Genomic DNA, 18,163 nt, shown 5'->3' with positions numbered 1-18,163 from the left:
CAGGAAGATGCATCTTCATGAGTTCAAATATGGCTTCTGACACTTACCAGCTGTACGACCCTGGGCAAGTCACTTTACCCTGTCTGCCTGTTCCCTCATCCATAAAATGAGCTGGAGAAGAAAATATCAATTCAGTCCAGTAACCCTGCTGAGAAAACTCCAGATGAAGGCATAAAGAGCCAGACAGGACTGAAAAGCAACTGACCAAAAACAAACAGGCCAGGAGAGGTAACTGTGGCTTCAAATTGAAGACCTGGTTTTGAGTCCAGAACCTGACATTCCTAGACATATAACTGCAGGTAGATCACAATCTCCCCAAGTCTCAGTTTCTTCATCTGTAATACAGATAATACAATACTTGCCTCATTAGGGCTTTCTTGAGTAAAGGGCTTCATAAACTGTGAATATCCAAGAAAGAAGACTGGCTGAGTTCCCCCAGGAAGTGAGAGATCTGAGAGGCAGTATGGAATAGTAAACAAGCAGCCAGCCTCAGAATCGCCAAGAGCTGGGTTCAAGTCCTATCTGACATATCCTGACTGTGAATTTGGGCAAAGCTACTTCTTAGGAGGCCCAGGCTGCTCTCTAACTGGCACTAAGGTGTCCGTTCTGCATGGATGGTTTCCATGAGAGGACAACCCTGTACCAATGAAATTGCAGCTTCGGTGGAAAGATTTTGGGGGTTAAGGGAAGAAGACTTGCATGACCTACAGGCAGGCTTGTCCCAAAGGCAGTGTTTTGCCAACCTCAGATACATGTAATGACATTTTGCAATGCAATATGAAAAGCAAAACGATTGACAGTTAGCTGTTTAGAACTTGGAATGAGCTGAGCTAGGCAGAGCCCAGCAGGTGCAAATTCAGTTGATGGGAGAGTATAAAAGGAGGATTTGAACTGAGACAGATATCTCAGTTTTGAGAGAGGGATTGGTGGAAGGTCTTGGTTGGGCTTGGAGAGGCCAAAAGTCAACTTGAGATACCAGAAACCAGCACTGATCACTTCCACAGTCTCAAATCCTGTGTTATCCTATACTGAACATCCTGATTCTAGTTCACTCATTGAGAAGAAGCATCATCATTTACCATCAAATAATCTGATTCAGGTTGAAGCGGTCTGGCTCTGCCAGGCCGGTAACTGGCAAACTAACCATTGACAACTGACAAGCCTGAATATCCTGATTACCTTCAATTCATATATCATCTTTGTCATCAATAGCTTAGGCCAAGGATCTCCTATACCCCTCTTCCCCATCATTTCCCTGCTTCCCTCCCCACGCCTGTTATAAATATTAAATAATAAATAATTATTATATTATTTATATAAAGATATAATATATAAATATATATTAAATCTTTAAACTCACCTAAAATGAATGTCATCTTTACCCTAGAGATTAGTGGATATATCCTTGGGTATTTGAGGGAAGAGATTTATTTCAACTGTAGAAAGGTTTGAATCATAGTCATCCAGCATTATCCATATTGAGCCGGGATAGACAGTTAGAGGTAGCTGTGTATTCTTAACCACAGATTCTTCACTTGACTATCTAACCTGGGACACTGTCATACTGAAGATGGGTGCAGCAGATTCACTACAAATATTCCTATTTCACCTCCACAACTTGTGTGCTACACTTGGGAATCTTCCACACTCACTCAGCTTCAGCCCTCATAACACCAGGATACATATAACATACACGAGAGCCAGGATGATGTACAGGGGAGGCATTCTGACCTCACTGGGGCAGAATTCTCTTTCAGGTCACTGAAAACCCTTATCTTGTTTCCTGATGGACTTCTCCAGACAATTAAGCCCTCCCTGGGGGCTCTGGTCTACCCCTGCCAGAACCCACTTTGCTTTTCTGATCGGCGCGCCCCCAGGGAGTAGCAGATGGATCATCCGGAGGCTTTCCTCACCTTGTCCCAGGGGTCACCTCCATGAAGATTATTAGTGGTCACTTTACTCGGCAGCTCCCTCCACCACCAAGGCAGGTCACGTCCCCTGTCTGGGTCTTAGTTTTATGAGTAGCCAGAAGAAACGCATCCCCTGGTGGTTCTCTCTTAAAGATATACAGTCCATCCACAGGCCTTTGCTTTAAATTGTTTCAGCCTGGGAAAGCTGCCCTTGGAGAGCCCAGGGCCCTGTCCACACCCCGGTGACGCCTAGGAGAATGTCAGTGGAAAGCAGTTAAGTGGGGAAGGCCCCCCCCCTGCCACCCTCAGACATATAACAGCTGAGGCTCCTTAATGAAATTCTGCCGCTGTGGGAGGGCTCCCAGCATGACACTGGCCCCACCCCAGTTTCCAAAGGCCAAATCCAATCTCAAGACCAAATATTAAGGTTTCAGCTCCCTGACACTAATCCAGAGTAACTTTGGGTTTGTATCTTGCAGCTGCCATGTGTCTTCACACATGTGCCCATCACTCGTTGACATGCTATCCCAGCTTGCTGCCTGCTCCATTCAGGGTGGCTGGGCGAGACAAACTCTCACCTTCTGGCTTGGGAATCCTTCTCGAAGGTAGAAGCTTGAGGGCAGCCGCCCCATATGGGCCAGCTGTTCAACCGAACTGAAAGAGCAAAGCCAGCTGTTTTTCTCATACACACATTGCCCTCTTAACCCAACAGCTACTCCAGAGGGACAGCAGCTCCTACTAGAATGACTTCCTCTCATGTTCCACCTCCCCAGTCCCCAAGGACTGTCTTTGTCTATTAATCCTCAGAAAAGAAAACCCCATTTTTTTTGTTGTTCATCTTGAGCATTGTTTCCACTCTTGTTCTGGACTAGAACGTTTCTAAGATAAAGAAGGGGAAGGGAAAAGGCCCGAGGTTTCAAGTCAGATCTGGGTTTATATGCCAGTCCTGCCACTTGCCATGTACCAGCAAGTCCCTTCTCCTCTCTTAGCCTCAGTTTCCTTTTTTAAAAAATGTTTGTTTAGACAATGGCTAAGGCTCTTCCCTGCTCTAAAGCCTACAATCTACCTCTCAGCCCTCTTAGCCTCCTGCCCCCGCTCCCCCCATTTAGGCTGAGGTCGAGGGAGCATAAGTGATTATTCCAAGCTTTTCGGAGGGTCAAGCCAAGTGCCCTAACTCGGAGAGCTCCGTTCTCCCAGATACCACCCCCGAAGCTCAATTAAACTGTTACAAAAGGAGGGAGCCGGGCTTTCTCTGCAGAGCCAAAGTATCTGCTACATGTTTAAACAAAGCAGGCTGCCTCCACTTGGAAGGCAGGCCCAGTGTTTGGGATTGTAATTGATGGAGACATGCACAGAGCTGTACTCAGAAGGTTTTCTAATTCCATTGTAATTAGTGACCTTCTTCTTGGCCAAAGCCATTTAGATAAAGTGACTGGTGTGATAGGCACAGAGACTCTAGCAGCCCAGATGGAAGGGCTACATTTGTCTGGGGATTCATAGACAGATGGTATTAAATGGCATTCTTCATCCTCGTTCCACTCTGCAGGAACAGCCCAAAGCTGCTATCTTAGCTGCTATCTTAAGGTCTTTTCCAGCTTGAAAATTTTATGTTTCTGACTCTTGACAACTTTGCTCCCATTAGGCAAAATAGCCTCCTTTCCCTGTGCTTCCCCCTATCCCTACCCCTCCCCACCAGCAGGACAGGCCCTTTAGAGGAAGACTAAAGCTCAAAAGGGATTTTCTAGAGAGCAAGACTGAGCCTGGAAAGCCTAGGCAAAGGCACTGTCTGCCCCCAAAGCTGCATCTTAAGACATATAGCTTGATAGAGTGGGAGCAGCCTCCTCAGAGCTTGAGTGAACTTGGAAACAAGTGACTTCCCCTCTTAGAGGGAAAGCATTACAACTGGGAATGTTTAGCCTGGAAAAGACTTGGGGGCTAGGGGTCAGAGGATGGGGAAAACAAAGACTCTGTCTAAATATTCGGAAGGCAAAGTTGAAAAATTATTCTTGTTCTGCTTGGACCCAGAGGGCAAAATGAGTAACAACGTGGGGGAGGAAGTGGGGGTTGCAGAGGCCAATCTCTGCTGAATCTAAGAGAAAAACTTCCTAGGGGTGAGAACTACCCAAAGCCGACTCGATTAGGGCTCCCCTTTACCAAAGCTCATTCGATGACAGATTCAAGGTGCCACAGACCTTCAAGGGCCTCTAGTTAAACCGCTTTATGTGACAGAGGGGCAAACCAAGGCCCAGAGAGGTCACAAGAAGTGGTTGAGCCTCGAGTTTAACTTTGGTCACACACCATGCTAAAAACAGCAGAGGAGGCCAGGTCTCCTGGGTGCCAGTGTCTAGTCTAGGACTTCTCTTCTAGCTCCCAGCTCCTGCCTGAGACCACTGACATTCATCCCACAGATGAATGCTGCTAAAGGTTTTTGTGAATTCAAGGATGGTGTGGTGTGGGTTTGAGAGGATTATTTAATCTAGTCTTTCCAGTTCTTTCATTAAAACACATTGGGGAGGGGGGACAGCTAGGTGGCTCAGTGGATTGAAAGCCAGGCCTAGAGAAGGGACATTCCGAGTTCAATTTTGACCTCAGACACATACTAGCTGTGTGACCCTGAGCAAGCCACTTAACCCCCATTGCCTAGCCTTTACTGTTCTTCTGCCTTAGAACCAATACCCAGTATTGATTCTAAGACAGAAGGTAAGGGTTTTATAAAGACATTTGGAAAAGAACTCAAAAGGACATTAACAATTCAAGTAGTATTAGCTTCTAAATGTGGAGACAGTATGGTGCAGTGGGCAGGGCCAAAGCTGGGTGACCTTGGGCAAGTCTCATTTGTAAAATGTGTGGGTTTAAACAGATGCACTCCAAGTCCTCCAACAGAGAGGCTCTATTGGATGGTGGCAGCATTCCTGGCTGGGTGGGGGTAGGGACAGGCTGGAGATAACATTAGCGGGTGAAATGGAGAGCTTGGATGGCAGTGTGCAAGGAGGAGGGAGGAGGAAATGCCTTGACCTTATTTTACAGGCTGACTCCCAGACACAGACATCTGTGGTATAGGACAAAGAGACCCAATTTAGCAGAGAAGTGGAAACTGGGAGGATGCCCATAAGTTGGGGAAATGGCTGAACAAGCTAAGGTATATGAATGTGTTGGAATAGGGTTGTGCTCTGAGAAATGATGAAGGGAATGGTTTCAGAGACACATGGGAAGGCTTATATGAAGTGATTCAGAGCAAAGTGAATATAACCAGAACAATTCAGTCATAACAATGCTGTAAAAAGAATCAATTTTGAACGTCTTAGTAACTGATCAACACAATGACTAACCACAGTTCTAAAGGACCAACGGATGAAACATGCTTCCACCTCTAGAGAGACACGATGAACTTGGGAGTGACTGAAGCCTCTTTTCACTGGGGAGACCCTACAGAATGCAATAGAATGTGGCCAGTGCTGAATTTGTAATGGGATTTGTTTTTCTTGCCTCTAGTGAGAGAATTTGGAACTGAAAATAAAATAAAATAACACTGAATTTAAAAAGGGACTTGCCAGATCTGAAGTCAAAAGTTCTATGTTCAAATCTTGATTCTGCCATTTAGCAGTAGTGTGAGCTGGGGTAATTACTTTATTGGAGAGTCCCATTTCCTTCTTGGTAAAAGAGATATTACCTATTTCAAAGCCTCTCTTCCCTGAATCGCTGAGAGGATCAAAAGAGAAAATGTACAGAAAGTACATAAAAATTAAAAAAGAGAAAAAGCTCAACTGCTACATAGATATCAACAATATGAAGAGATAGAGACCACCCTTACAAGGGAACCTCCAGAGATTCCAAAGCTAAATTACAGTCTACTTGCTTCACTGCAAGTAACATAATACAATATATAACAAATATTTGGGCTACCCTACCTCCTGGGGTTGTTGTGAGGAAGAGACTTTGTAGCTTTCAAGCACTACAAGAGAGTAATTACTTTTCTTATTGTTCACCCCAAATCAGGAAATAAGGGAGCAACACAGCCTAAAGGGGCTCTTTTCTATATGTTTAGTAGAACACATAGGCCAGCAGTCACAATTTCATCTGGAGTCATGTTCACGGTTTGGGAATCCTGAAATATTTACCAAACAGGTTAGAGAAATTTAATCAACTTTTAATCAACTTCTTTAATCAACTTCTAACATGAAGCAAAACAAGATGGGGCTGATCGAGTGATAAACTCTCCCTTCTCTCACAGAGCATGGGCTTGGCTCAGAGCTGAGGGAGGCCAACATGTGGGGCTGCTTGGAGGGATGAGAGTAAGGTTCACAACTCAATACCTGGCTTTCCTTCTTCTAGCTCCATTTCTCAAAAACCATCATAGATTAAGCACTGAAAGCTTCCCTCAGTCGGGCTTGATCTTCCTTCTGCAAATCTTCCTTTATCTAGCACTAGTTCTGAGCCACGTCAGTGCTAGGCCCTAGAGCCACAGAGACTCCCAGGCATTTATGACAATGCACTGCATTTCCTAAATGTACCTGAGACTGAGAGGAACTCAACACACCCCTGGAAAGAGGGGTGAATTGGACAGAACTTTGCACTTAAGTCAAATCACTGGTTCTCTACTGCTTAAACAAACAAATCCCATAAACCCTGATCCTTGGCATTCAAGGCCTCAATGCAGTACTCTGCAGGTCCTCTTCTCATCCTGCCTTCTCTTCTTTGTGGTTTTACTCACATCACTTCCTGTGTCTGAAATGACTTCTATTCTCCCACACTGCATCAGTTGATACCCCTCCCTCTCCTTTCCTTCAGGCACCATCTCCTCCAGGAAGCCCTCCTGTCCACTGTATTGCTCACAGCATTTTGCCAGGATCCATGCTTTGCACAAACATTAATTACTATTGTCCCTCTTAGAACACTTTGTTAAGAATGGGCTCTCTATACATATTCCCTAGTGCAGAGCTTTGCACAAAACAAATGCTTAATAAATGTGTGCTGGATGAATAAGAATAATGAATAATATCTTCAACAGAAAGTCCAGTGAAAGTAACTAATTTTATTCCTAAACAGATACAAATTAAGAGGCCATAACGTTGAAGAAGTTCAGGGCAGTTCTGAGAATAGTCCTATGTCTCGACAAACCAAAGAGGATTTTACACTATCCATAGCTCTTCCTTCATTCAACTTGCAGAGTCAGGCTCTCAACTAGATAATGAGGCAACTTTTATTAAGCAGTATCTCATGCAGGAATACTCATGTTTCAGGTCCTCAGAGTCAAGAACTTGAGTCCTTCCCAACTAGATAATGAAACAATTTTTATTAGACAAAGTCTCATAAATGTGAATATCCTTTTCTGTGTTTATAATTGCACTGATTCCAGCCTGATTTTCACCACCATGGTCAAGTGTTCCCAGCTGAAATACCAGAAACTGGTTCAGATAATTCTATAATCAAGGGCCTTGAAGATATATACATACATACACACATATATATATATAAGGGGGAGAGGGGGGGAGAGAGAGAGAGAGAGAGAGAGATAGAGAGAGATAGATAGATAGTGGTCAAATGTTTGTTGAGTGACTAAATGAACATTTAAACATTCCTGATTAGGAAGCCTGGGGTTCCAAGTTTCTATCCTGGCCAAGCATTTGCTTTGGAGGCGACAGTCTTTGTCTGATAAAAGTCAGAGGCAGCTTCACAAAAGAGTTGGTGAAAGGTGAAGAAAATGTTCTTGGTATCTTTTTAAAAAAAGATTCTCTGTAACAATACAAACCCTTTCAGGCCTGCCCCCACCTCTCAGGGCTGTTACCAGCCCCCTTTGGAAGGGCAGACATAAGCAGACTGGGCTGGAAGACAGTCCATTCTGAAACTCTTCTGACCAGAGGGGCCCACTCGATTCTAGAAGGGCTTGCTCCTCATGGCCATCCCTCCCTGTCCCAGGTTAGGCACTGCTTTCTGGCCAGTGAGTTCAGTCAGCCTGTGCCCTGGCTGGCCACGGGCTTCTCAAATGGAAAATGGCTTTGACTTGGAGAGGAGGCACCAGCATCGGGATCCACTTTTCTTCTTTTCTTCAGCTGATATAGATGCGACTTGGACCTTGTATGTGCTGAGGGCAAAGAAAGAAGGGGAAAAAAAAAAAAAAAAGGACTTCAGGAGGATTTTCTAAAGGGGCTGGAGCACTCTTTTTCCTCTCCAGCAGCAAGTCTTGGGGGACTATGGACTCCTCACCCAAGATGGACAAGAAAACAATCTGACATCTTTCTCTACTTGTTATTCTGTCTTTATGTGGCTTCATTAAGCTTCTTCTCAGGGAGCCAGGGGCTCTGTTCCACCCCACTATTCCAGGGACATTTCAGACCTCCAGAAGGCAAGACTGCAAATTGTAGCAACCCCACCAGCTCTAAGCAGCGGCACTTTTCAACAATGAAAAGGGAGCATCTGTTAGTGTTGGAGGACTGCAGATGCCTTTCCTACCCAGCAATGCAGGAACCCTCTGGCCATGTTAGGGAAAGCTGTCCTGCCCTTTGTGCCTTTCACTTTGCCCCCTGGTCTGCTGCTCCTCTACTTCCCATTTCTAGTTCAGGCTAGCAAGAGCCAAAGCACAGGCCTGTTCCTATGTCCAGCAAGCTGACCATCTAGGGTTGGAGTTCTCTAAATAAACAGAGCAGTCCTGAGTAGATGACAAGTATGAATCTCTTTCCAAGAAAATGTATGCCAAAGATCTGAGATTCCACTCAAGTGCAGAACACTCAATCACCTGGTCCTATCTCTGGCCTCCATCCTGGGACAATCTCCACCCTAGAATTAGTTTAAGGAGCCACATTTTTAACAGCCTGTGTGAACATTATCAAAGAAAGATCATCTGGGAAGGCATGAAGACATATGTTCCTGGGATCAATTTTCCTGTGCAGGTACCACAAGCTGATCATTAGTAATGGTTTGGAAGAGATCCATGATGCAAAAAAGCTTAGGAAGTTCAGTTAGCATCATTCTCAATCCAGGCCCTACGGCAAAGTACAGGGTTCTGGCTTCTCCCTCTACTGGCAACAGGAAAAGGGAGAAGATCGACAGATGGTGCTATAGAATGTCTTATACAACCCACCCTCACAAAAGCTCACAAGTGCGCTCCTTTAAGAAGAATGGAGACAATCCCAGAAGCCCTTATGCAGGTGGTACGACTGAGTTTTTCTACATCAGCTACATTCTACTACATACATCTACTCCCTGTAATCTGACTTGTGTAAAAACTGGATGTGCCCTGTAATTGGTGCTATTTTTCAGTGAAAACCTACAGGTTTGGAGATCTCACTTTCAGACGGTGGTCTGTATTCAGGAGCTACCTCTATTAGCACCACTACGGTATTCTCTTTTCCCTTATCAACACCACAGACCAATTACAATTGGGACTGCTACTGGCAACAGAATACCCTGCTAGACAGTAGAGGGTCTGACCCCATATGGCAATTCCAGTATTCTGACAATGGAGTCTGATTTATTAAATTACCATTTAAGAGAACAAGCAACTTAAGTCAACATAGGCAAAATAGAACCTAAATTTACTATTATTACATATATTTATTTAAAAACCTTTACCTTCCATCTTAGAATCAATACTAAATATCAGTTCTAAGGCAGAGGAATGGTAAGGGCTAGGCAATTGGAGTCTAGTGACACAGCTAGGAAATGTCAGAGGCCATAGATTTATATTACCACATTTTAAAAAGTGGTTGTAATAAAGAGATTTCCTGCCCCAAACAGACCATGAATCCTACCTACTATCTGTCAAAGTATGGTATAACAGAAAGAACAGTGGGTGTGGAAGACTTGGCTTCAGTTCCTAGCTGTCTGCTACTTGCTAGCTGTGTGAACTTAGGCAGCTGACAGAATGGGGATAACTGGAAGAGTCCTCTGGGATCATCTATTCCAATCCTCTTATTTTACAGAGGCAAAAAAAGAGACGCATAGAGGTCAAATGACTTCCACAGATTAGCAAAAAGAGCCCTAGTAACTTTCAATGAATTTAAGTCTTCTGGACCAGAAATGCTAACTCAGGAGAGTACGTAATTGCACAATATTTGGGCTAGAAGATAACTTCTTTTTTAAAATTTTAATCTTATTTCTTAGATGATAACTTCTAAAGGGAATAGAGTCCCAACGGCATCTTATAATTGGACAGGAATCTTCTCTCCAACATGTTTTGATTCCACTTAAATACTCAAATTGAGAAGAATTCATTACCTCATTCTGGGTACTTAGTTTCTCCAAATACAAATGAGGTGCTTGAACTAAATGATCTTTTCTAGCTCTGACACTCTGAGATAATAAACTCACTAAACTTAAAAGTCCATCTTCTTATAGAGAAATGGGGCTTGAAGTGTGCATGTACTGTCTAATTTGCTACGTTCAATATGGAATCACTAGAGTTTTACAGAGATAGACCTGTCCAATGAGCTTCTGTGATCAGTACAGGAACTCTTAATGAAATGAAATAAAGGAAATTAATAGATGCTACTCTCTGTTCTATAATATTTACTTCAATTCAAACCTGAAATGAGCCTGAATTTTTTGAAATTCTAGATGAATTAGAAGCTCTCCCAAGAAAGTCTCCTGTAAATTTTCATTAGAACTAAACTACTTTTAAGAAGTTATTTTTCTTATATAGTATATATTAATTTCTTATTACGTAACACACATGCATATAACATATGTAATAAGAAATAAATGAGCAGATATTGTTTTATCAAAAGTTTTTATAACACCCAAGCTAACAACTCTTCCACAGTGGGGCTCCCTGATTCCTTTATCAGGCTTACCTGCCCATTCTCGATCCCCAATGATGATTCTATCACACAGTTCACATCTGTGATGACTCCGTTTATTCTCGTTTACATCACACTGCATCCTTATAGGAGTGGCTATAGGCTGCTTGCCCTGGGGAAAACAAATTAAGAAAAAAAGCATGTAACTGAGGGATTTCTATTTTATTCTCAATTCTGTGAGACAAGAGCTCTGATTTCTATAGTGCTTGACAGCAGCTCACACAATACCTTCCTCACAAGAAGCCTGTGAAAAAAGTAGCAATATACACATTAATTATTATGCCTATTTTGCAGATAAGGCAACAGAGGCTCAGAGAAAACACATAGTACCAATCATACAAGGCCTGTGTATGTCTATCTATCTAGCTCGCTTTCTGTGCTTATGTCCTAATATATACAGATAATGTTTGTACTATTTACCTCCCAACCTTGTTGTGATCAAAGCATTTCTGTAACTCTTTAAAATTAAGTTGTGAAGTCATTGTTCATTTATTATTCTGGGTCAGAGACATAGTGGTAGCACTGATTTTGGCAATAAACTTTGTAAACAGGAAAACTAGGGAGAGGGTAACCTAAAACCTAAAATAAATCTATCCAGAAAGAGGCAGAGGAAGCTCCAAAGTAATGTTTTGTTTCATTCTTAAATAAAGGATCACAAACAATAAAATGGGCAATTCTGATTACATAAAATTAAAAAAAATTTAAACCAACAGAACCAATATAATAAGAGAAACTATCAACTAGGGAAGACTTCAGCATGTATATCTGATAAAATATAGGAAATTAATACAAATGTAGAAGAAAAAGAGAAAATATCTATTTGCTAAGTGATCAATGGTTATGGACCAACAGTTTTCAAAAGAGAAAACCAAAGCATCAAGCACAAGAATGTTCTTAAACATTAATAAGAAAAAGCAAATTAAGACAACTTTGAGATTTTGTCTTATAACAATCAGTTTGGTAAAAATGACATAAGATAAAGATGGAAAATTTCAGGGAGGCCCTAGGAAGACAACTAGGATAATCAATCTCCACTGTTGGAGGAGATATAAGTGAGTTCAAATGTTTTGAAAAACAATTTGGAACTACACTAGAAAAGTCACTAAACTGTCCATATCCTTTAAATTCAGTTATACAACTAACAGGTATATGTCAGTGAGATCAAAGTTGGAAAAAAAAGACCAAATATATAGCAAAATACTCACAGCAGCACTTTTTTTGTGGTAGCAAAGGAAATGGAGACAAAGTGGATTCCCATAATCTGGGAAATGGTCAAATAAATCGTGGTACAGGACAATAACAATATTAATACCCGACTGTAAGAAGCAATGATTATGAAAAATGTAGAGAAATTTGGGAATATCGTTATGAACTGATGCAGAGTGAAGTAAGCAGAAGCAAAAGAATTATTCATACAATGACTACAATAATATAAAGAAAAACAATCTTGAATCTGATTAGTGTAATGACTAATGTTGATTTCAGAAGACTAAATCTGAAACATACCTACCCCTCCATGATGGACTTAAATGTGAAACAGGAAATACATTTTCTAGACATGGCCATGTTTAAGAATTTGTTTTGCTTTTCTATAGCAAAAATGAATAATATGGAAATAGGTATCAAGTAATAACATTTGTACAACCCAATGGAATTGCTTGTCGGCTCTGGGAGGAAAGAGGGAAGAGGGGAAGGAAAGAAAATAAAATCGTGTAAATGTGGAAAAATACTTTAAAACAAAACAAATAATTAATTAAAAAAAGAAATTGTTTTGCTTGACTATAAATATATAGATTTTAAATTCTGATACTAAGTATCAGTTCTAAAGTAGAAGAGTGGTGATGATTAGGCAATTGGGGTTAAATGACTTGCCCTGGGTCACACAGCTAGGAATTGTATGAAGTCACATTTGAACCCAGGACCTCTTATCTCCAGGCCTAACCCTCCATTCACTAAGCCACCTAGCTGCCCAACTATACATATTTTTAATGAGATTTTCTTTATCTTTTTTTTGGCTTAATTTGGGGTAGGGAATTGAGAGAAAAAAATAAATATTTGTTAAGGGAAAAACAAAATTAAATTCCCCCTCAAAGAAAGGTTTTGTCAGGACACTTTATAAGTATAAAGAACTTCTTTGTCACAATGAAGAATTATGCTTATTTTTATTTTAAATTTTAAAAGATAATAAATCTTATGATCCTACTTTAGGGAAAAATGAGAAACAATACCTCTCTCCTTTAAATAGAGAAATGATGGATTAAAAGACACGGAATAAGATCTAGCCAATTTATGTGTCTACTTTGTTTAACAATATTTCTTGGTTATAAGGAAAGGTTCAGAAAGATCTTAGAAAGTGAAAAACCAAAAATGCATGAAGAAAGCACAAAACAAAGCTTGGTGCCAAAGAGGCAGATTCAAAGCAACTGACATGCCTCCTGAGGAGAAGTGTTCAGAACCCTATCCAGATCGTACTGCACCTGGAAGGTACCTGGATGAAGCTTCCCACAATCTGCAGGGCAGGTCCCAGAACTGACTCTTCCCATTTTAAGGGATCAGTTACCTCCAAACCATAAATCGGGGGCACATTGGGTCCAGGGCCTGACAAAAAAGAGAAGCTATTAGTTGACAGAGTCCAAGCCCAAACTAACCCTGCTCCAAATGTTCCGTGGCTCAATCCCACCAAAAATTCCTGAGAGAAACATTCACAGTTCAGAATCCAATTCACACCTGAAGATAAACGTGCTACCTCTCTCTAGGCTGAAAGGCAGTCCTAAGTGCCTATGGTCAACTTTGGATAGCTTCACTTTAATAATTAACCATGATAAACTATATATTCATATAGTTTATCCCAGCTGCCTAACTCTTTTGAGGAGTTAAGGCAAAAGATCTCTACAAACTGTCCAAGAAATGGGCACTGATGCTCCTCAAGAAATCTGTAAAACTGCAAACTCACCACAGCAGGAAATATACCATTAATTTTCTGGCCAAAGATAGTTTAGGAAAAACCACAAGCCTCTGAGTAAGAAGGCCTGGGTTGAAGTCCTGGGTCCAGTTGAAGTGTCTGGCTCTGTGCCATCCACTTCCCTTTTATTTAACCTCAGTTTCCTCAATTGTAAGATGGAGATGGTAGTTGCCCTGTTTACCTCACAGGGGCTATTGTGGAACCAATGAGGAAATGTATGTAAAAGTGCTATATCAATAAGGAGGTATTATTATGAAATAAGTGTTTCTCCTGTAGTTCTAAACCAGGGGATATATCAGAAATATTTACAGAAAATCCTTCTGAACACCTTCAACTACCACTTCTCTGCAAATGACTTCCACATGTAAATCCAGAACTCTCTTTCAAGTTCCACTGTCTCACTGGCACCTCAAATTCAAGATATTATTCAATTCTCCTAAAGCTATTCTTTCTTTCAGACTATGGAACCACCAATGACCCTCATTCCATGGGGTTATCCCTTGACTCTTCCTCCTCTCTAAATAGTTATTGATTCCTCCTTGGCAATCTCCTCCATGAAATGCACCCACTGTCCACTTCAATAAAGGGGTATTCTTCACCATCTACCTGGAAGACTGTCCCCATGCAAAAATAAATAAATAAATAAATGAATAAATAAATAAATAAATAACCCTTCAAGGAGAGGAAAGCACAGCAGGCGATCTTTTGCACAGATCTAATCATGTCACTTCTGGTCAAAAGCTTCCAGTGCCCATGGAGCAAAGCTCATATTCCCTCTGACATTTAAGATCCTCCAGGATCTGACAAAACGTGACCCTTTTAATCTCTTCTCACATTAGTCCCTCTGTACATTCCTAGGGACCAGACAAAACCAATCACTAGTTTCCCTACATGCCTTGAGTTTTCTGACATCAATGTCTTTGTATTCCCACCTAACCCAGTACCTGGCACATAACCCGTACTTTAAAAATGCTCACTGAGTGACTAGCTATCTAAGTGACTAGATTTTTACTTAGGTATTTCCCTAGGCTGTCTGTCTCTGTTTTCCTCTGTTAAATCCATGCCAATCCTTTCTATCCTGATCCAAACACTACTTACTGCCTGCTTTACGTCTTTATCATCAACATTAATATGTCCTCAAGAACCGCATGGATCACTGTATCTGTACCTCTCTACTGCACTTATCTATAATTCTCCTAAGAGCAAGGATCTCTGAATATCCCATGATACGGTTGGTGCTTAATAAAAAATGTAGATAGGATTTCGAGTGGCAGAAAGTATGCCTCCATTTTTATGATATTAAAGGCAAGTCTACCCACAGGCCAAAGCACCCACGCCCAATGACTAGCGAAAGTTTATTGCTAAAAGAGACTAAGGCATCAGGAGAGGTGGAGTCAAGCATCCTGGCATGATTCAGCTGCAGACAGGCAAAGAGCATCAAGCTCTGGACAAAAACATCAAAGGCCACAGCGTGCCAACGGCTGGCAGGTGCTGGCCTTTTTACCATACCCACCACAAATGAGATTCTTCAGAGAGAAGCCTGAGCTGCACCTGCCCTCCACCTGCCCTTCCAAGGAAAGGTGAGACTGGGAGGTGTGGGCAGTGCCCACAGCCCACCTGGCTTGGGGTAAGCTCTGCACCTGTTTCAGGGCCACTCTACACTTTCCTCCCCTCCAAGCCCTTTGTTAGGCTTCTGTGTCCGCCCTTAGCCCCTTTCCACAAGCGCTCAGCTCCCAGCTGCTGTCGATGGCTCTGATCCAAGGCTGAGCTCGGCTGGGGAAGTCCCTTTGGCTTCCCGCCAAAGTGATGTCTCCCCAGCAGAAGAAGCCCAAGCCAATAGGATGGGTTCCTGATATGAAAGGCGGCTGTGCCTCTCACTCCAGTCCTGAAAGTGTTTGTGTGCAGGAGAAGCAGACATATGACATGCTATGCCATTGACTCCATATGCTTGTGGAGGGGTTAGGGCAGGGCCAGAATTATGGGGCTTTTCAAGATTAGAAAGTTCTGACAATGAAAAGTGTTGTCTGTTAGAAAATACTTATTTTTCAGGAAGTCAAGGGGATAGGGGAAGAGAAGTTACATGAGGAGTTTGTGGTATACCAAGTTTCCATCTTGGCTGATGATCAAGTTTCTCCTGCCTAACTGGATAAGCAATGACAGAGAAAAAAAAGAGTAGAGGGTCTAGTGTGCCTCTAGGCTAGAAAGTCATCTCTAACTGAAATCACTGAATGAGGCAGCTCCAGAGAATGACCAAGAGCCCAGGGCACATATGCTCAAAGGCATCCCAACATGGGTATGTAGCCTCAAACAATATTAAAAAACCCAATTCCATAAAATGAATGTTAAATTAAGACTGGTGATTCAAATACAAAGGGATTTAGGTCCTGCATTCATTGAAAAAACGGCATAGTTCCTGAACTCCAGAAGCCTATGATCTAATGGAGAGTTTTGTGCAAAGATAGGACAACTAAAATGGTACAAGACGTTATGGTTTGAGTTAGGGTTTGACAGGGCAAAGGAAATCCAGGCAGAATGCTCTAAGAAAATCTGAGGGGGAAAAGCTAATTGGGACAATGGGCTAGGTCTGTGAGGAAACTGTAGCAAACAGAGGTAAGAGGATGAATGCAAGCTGGATGAAAACTCAGCTGACCTTATCTATAAAAGAAAACATCCTGCCCAAAGCCAAAGAGCATGTTGGAGGTTATTTATTCAGAAGCTACCCTGGCACACCCCACCTATGAGTAGTTTCTAACAAACTATACTAATCCTTTTTTCAGCCCACAGCAACATAACTTACTCCTTCGGACATCGTGCTGATACTGATTGAGTAACTGAGTGTTTGGCAGGAGCAAAACAATTTCCTGTCTAAATACCAGACGGACTCAGAAATCCCAACATTGGTGTGAATGAAGAAAGGGAAACTTATAACAGATTCGAAAACCTGGACAGCTTAAATATGGTGTTTTGTAATTTTACTAAGAACTGTTTACTACTGATTTGGGGAAGAGATTCTGGACAAATATAAAATAATATATTATAGGTAAGAGTTCTTCACCCGGGATTTGGGAATTTGTTTTTAAAAAAATATTCTGGGGGCAGCTAGCACAATGGATAGAGCCACATCTGGAGTTGCAAGAACTTGAGCTCTAATCTGGCCTCAGACACTTCTTAGCTGTGTAACTGTGGACAAGTCACTTAAGCCCCACTGACTAGCCTTTGTCACTCTTCTGTCTTAGAGCTGAAATTTAGGAAGAAGGTAAGAGTTTAAAAATAAAATAATAAAAGATGTTTTGATAACTGTATTTCAATATAATGTCCTTTTAATCATATTCCATTTTATGAATTGTTTCCTTTTACCAGAAAGCAAAAAAGTTCATGACATAAGATTAAAAACCTTTGTTCCAGGGTAATATACCTTTTAAGCTTAAATTATGATTACATTAAATTGAAAATCTTTTGCATGAGCAAAATTAATACATCTAAGATAAGAAGGAAAGGAATTGACTGGAAAAAAAATCTTTATAACAAACATTTCTGTTAAGGTCTAATATGAGACCAAGAGGCATCCTCTTTCTGTAATAAAAGAGAGGAAGTAAAGTGATGTCCACAGATTAGGAAGTGGCTAAACAAGGTGTGGCACACAAATACAATGGAATATTACTGCTCTGAAAAAAAATAAGAATTGAGAAGCATCAGAAGAATCATAGGAACTGAGAGGCAAAGTAAGCAGAACCAGGAAAACAACACACACAACGACAATAAAAAATGAAAATAACTACAGCAACCCCAAAATCCCATAACAGTGAGTACAGTATCATTACTAGTAACCAGGCTCTTAACCTTGAAGAAAAGAAAAGAAGGGGACAGCTAGGTGGCTCAGTGAATAGAGCCAGACCTAGAAAGAGGAGATCCTGGGTTCAAATCTGGCACCAGACATTTCCTTGCTATGTGACCCAAGTCACTTATCCCCATTGCCTAGCCCTTTCCTCTCTTCTACCTTAGAACTAATACTTAGAATCTATTCTAAGGCAGAAAGTAAGAGATTAAAAAAAGAGAAAAGAAAATGCATCTCCCTTCCTTCTTTGAAGAGAGGGAGTACTATGGGTGTAGAAGTTTCTATATACTGTCAGACTTAGTTGATGTTCTAGTCTTACTGTCTTTTTCCTCTCTTTTGAATACTTTGCTTTAAACTCCTTAGGTGGGAAGAAAGGACATGAAGAAAAGAAACAATGATGTAAAAACTATGTATCAATACTTTTAAAAGCTTAAATTGATACCAAATAGACATTTTCCTATTACTTTCCTATACCTTTCTGCAATGTTTATCTCTGTATCATCATGAGGCTGATTCCAGAGGTAACAAAGAGGAAAAATTCCAGAAGTGGAAATTTCATATTTGTATATATCATCTCACTTGGTCCTCAGTGTATTATATACCCTTTTGATAGGTGAAGAAACAATATCAGAGAGGTAAAGAAACTAGAACAAAGTGACAT

General features: G+C 41.3%; 1 protein-coding gene across 2 annotated transcripts in view; it reads right to left on the bottom strand.

Moving 5' to 3' along the window:
* Nucleotides 1-7,184: 7,184 nt before the first annotated feature.
* TRIT1 (tRNA isopentenyltransferase 1) overlaps nucleotides 7,185-18,163 on the bottom strand; it is a 71,912-nt gene continuing 60,933 nt past the window's right edge. For both annotated transcript variants that reach the window (XM_044668038.1, XM_044668039.1), the window contains 3 exons: nucleotides 13,194-13,303; nucleotides 10,700-10,817; nucleotides 7,185-7,992 (listed from right to left, as the gene is read on the bottom strand). In XM_044668038.1, coding sequence (XP_044523973.1) covers nucleotides 7,859-7,992; nucleotides 10,700-10,817; nucleotides 13,194-13,303 — 362 coding nt within the window. In that variant the 3' untranslated portion in view covers nucleotides 7,185-7,858. The remainder of the gene's footprint in view (nucleotides 7,993-10,699; nucleotides 10,818-13,193; nucleotides 13,304-18,163) is intronic.

This window comes from Gracilinanus agilis, chromosome 3 (genome assembly GCF_016433145.1).
Source record: "Gracilinanus agilis isolate LMUSP501 chromosome 3, AgileGrace, whole genome shotgun sequence".
NCBI lineage: Eukaryota > Metazoa > Chordata > Mammalia > Didelphimorphia > Didelphidae > Gracilinanus > Gracilinanus agilis.
The sequence above is the reverse complement of the archived record's forward strand: the minus strand, read 5'-3'. Positions and strand labels throughout refer to the sequence as shown.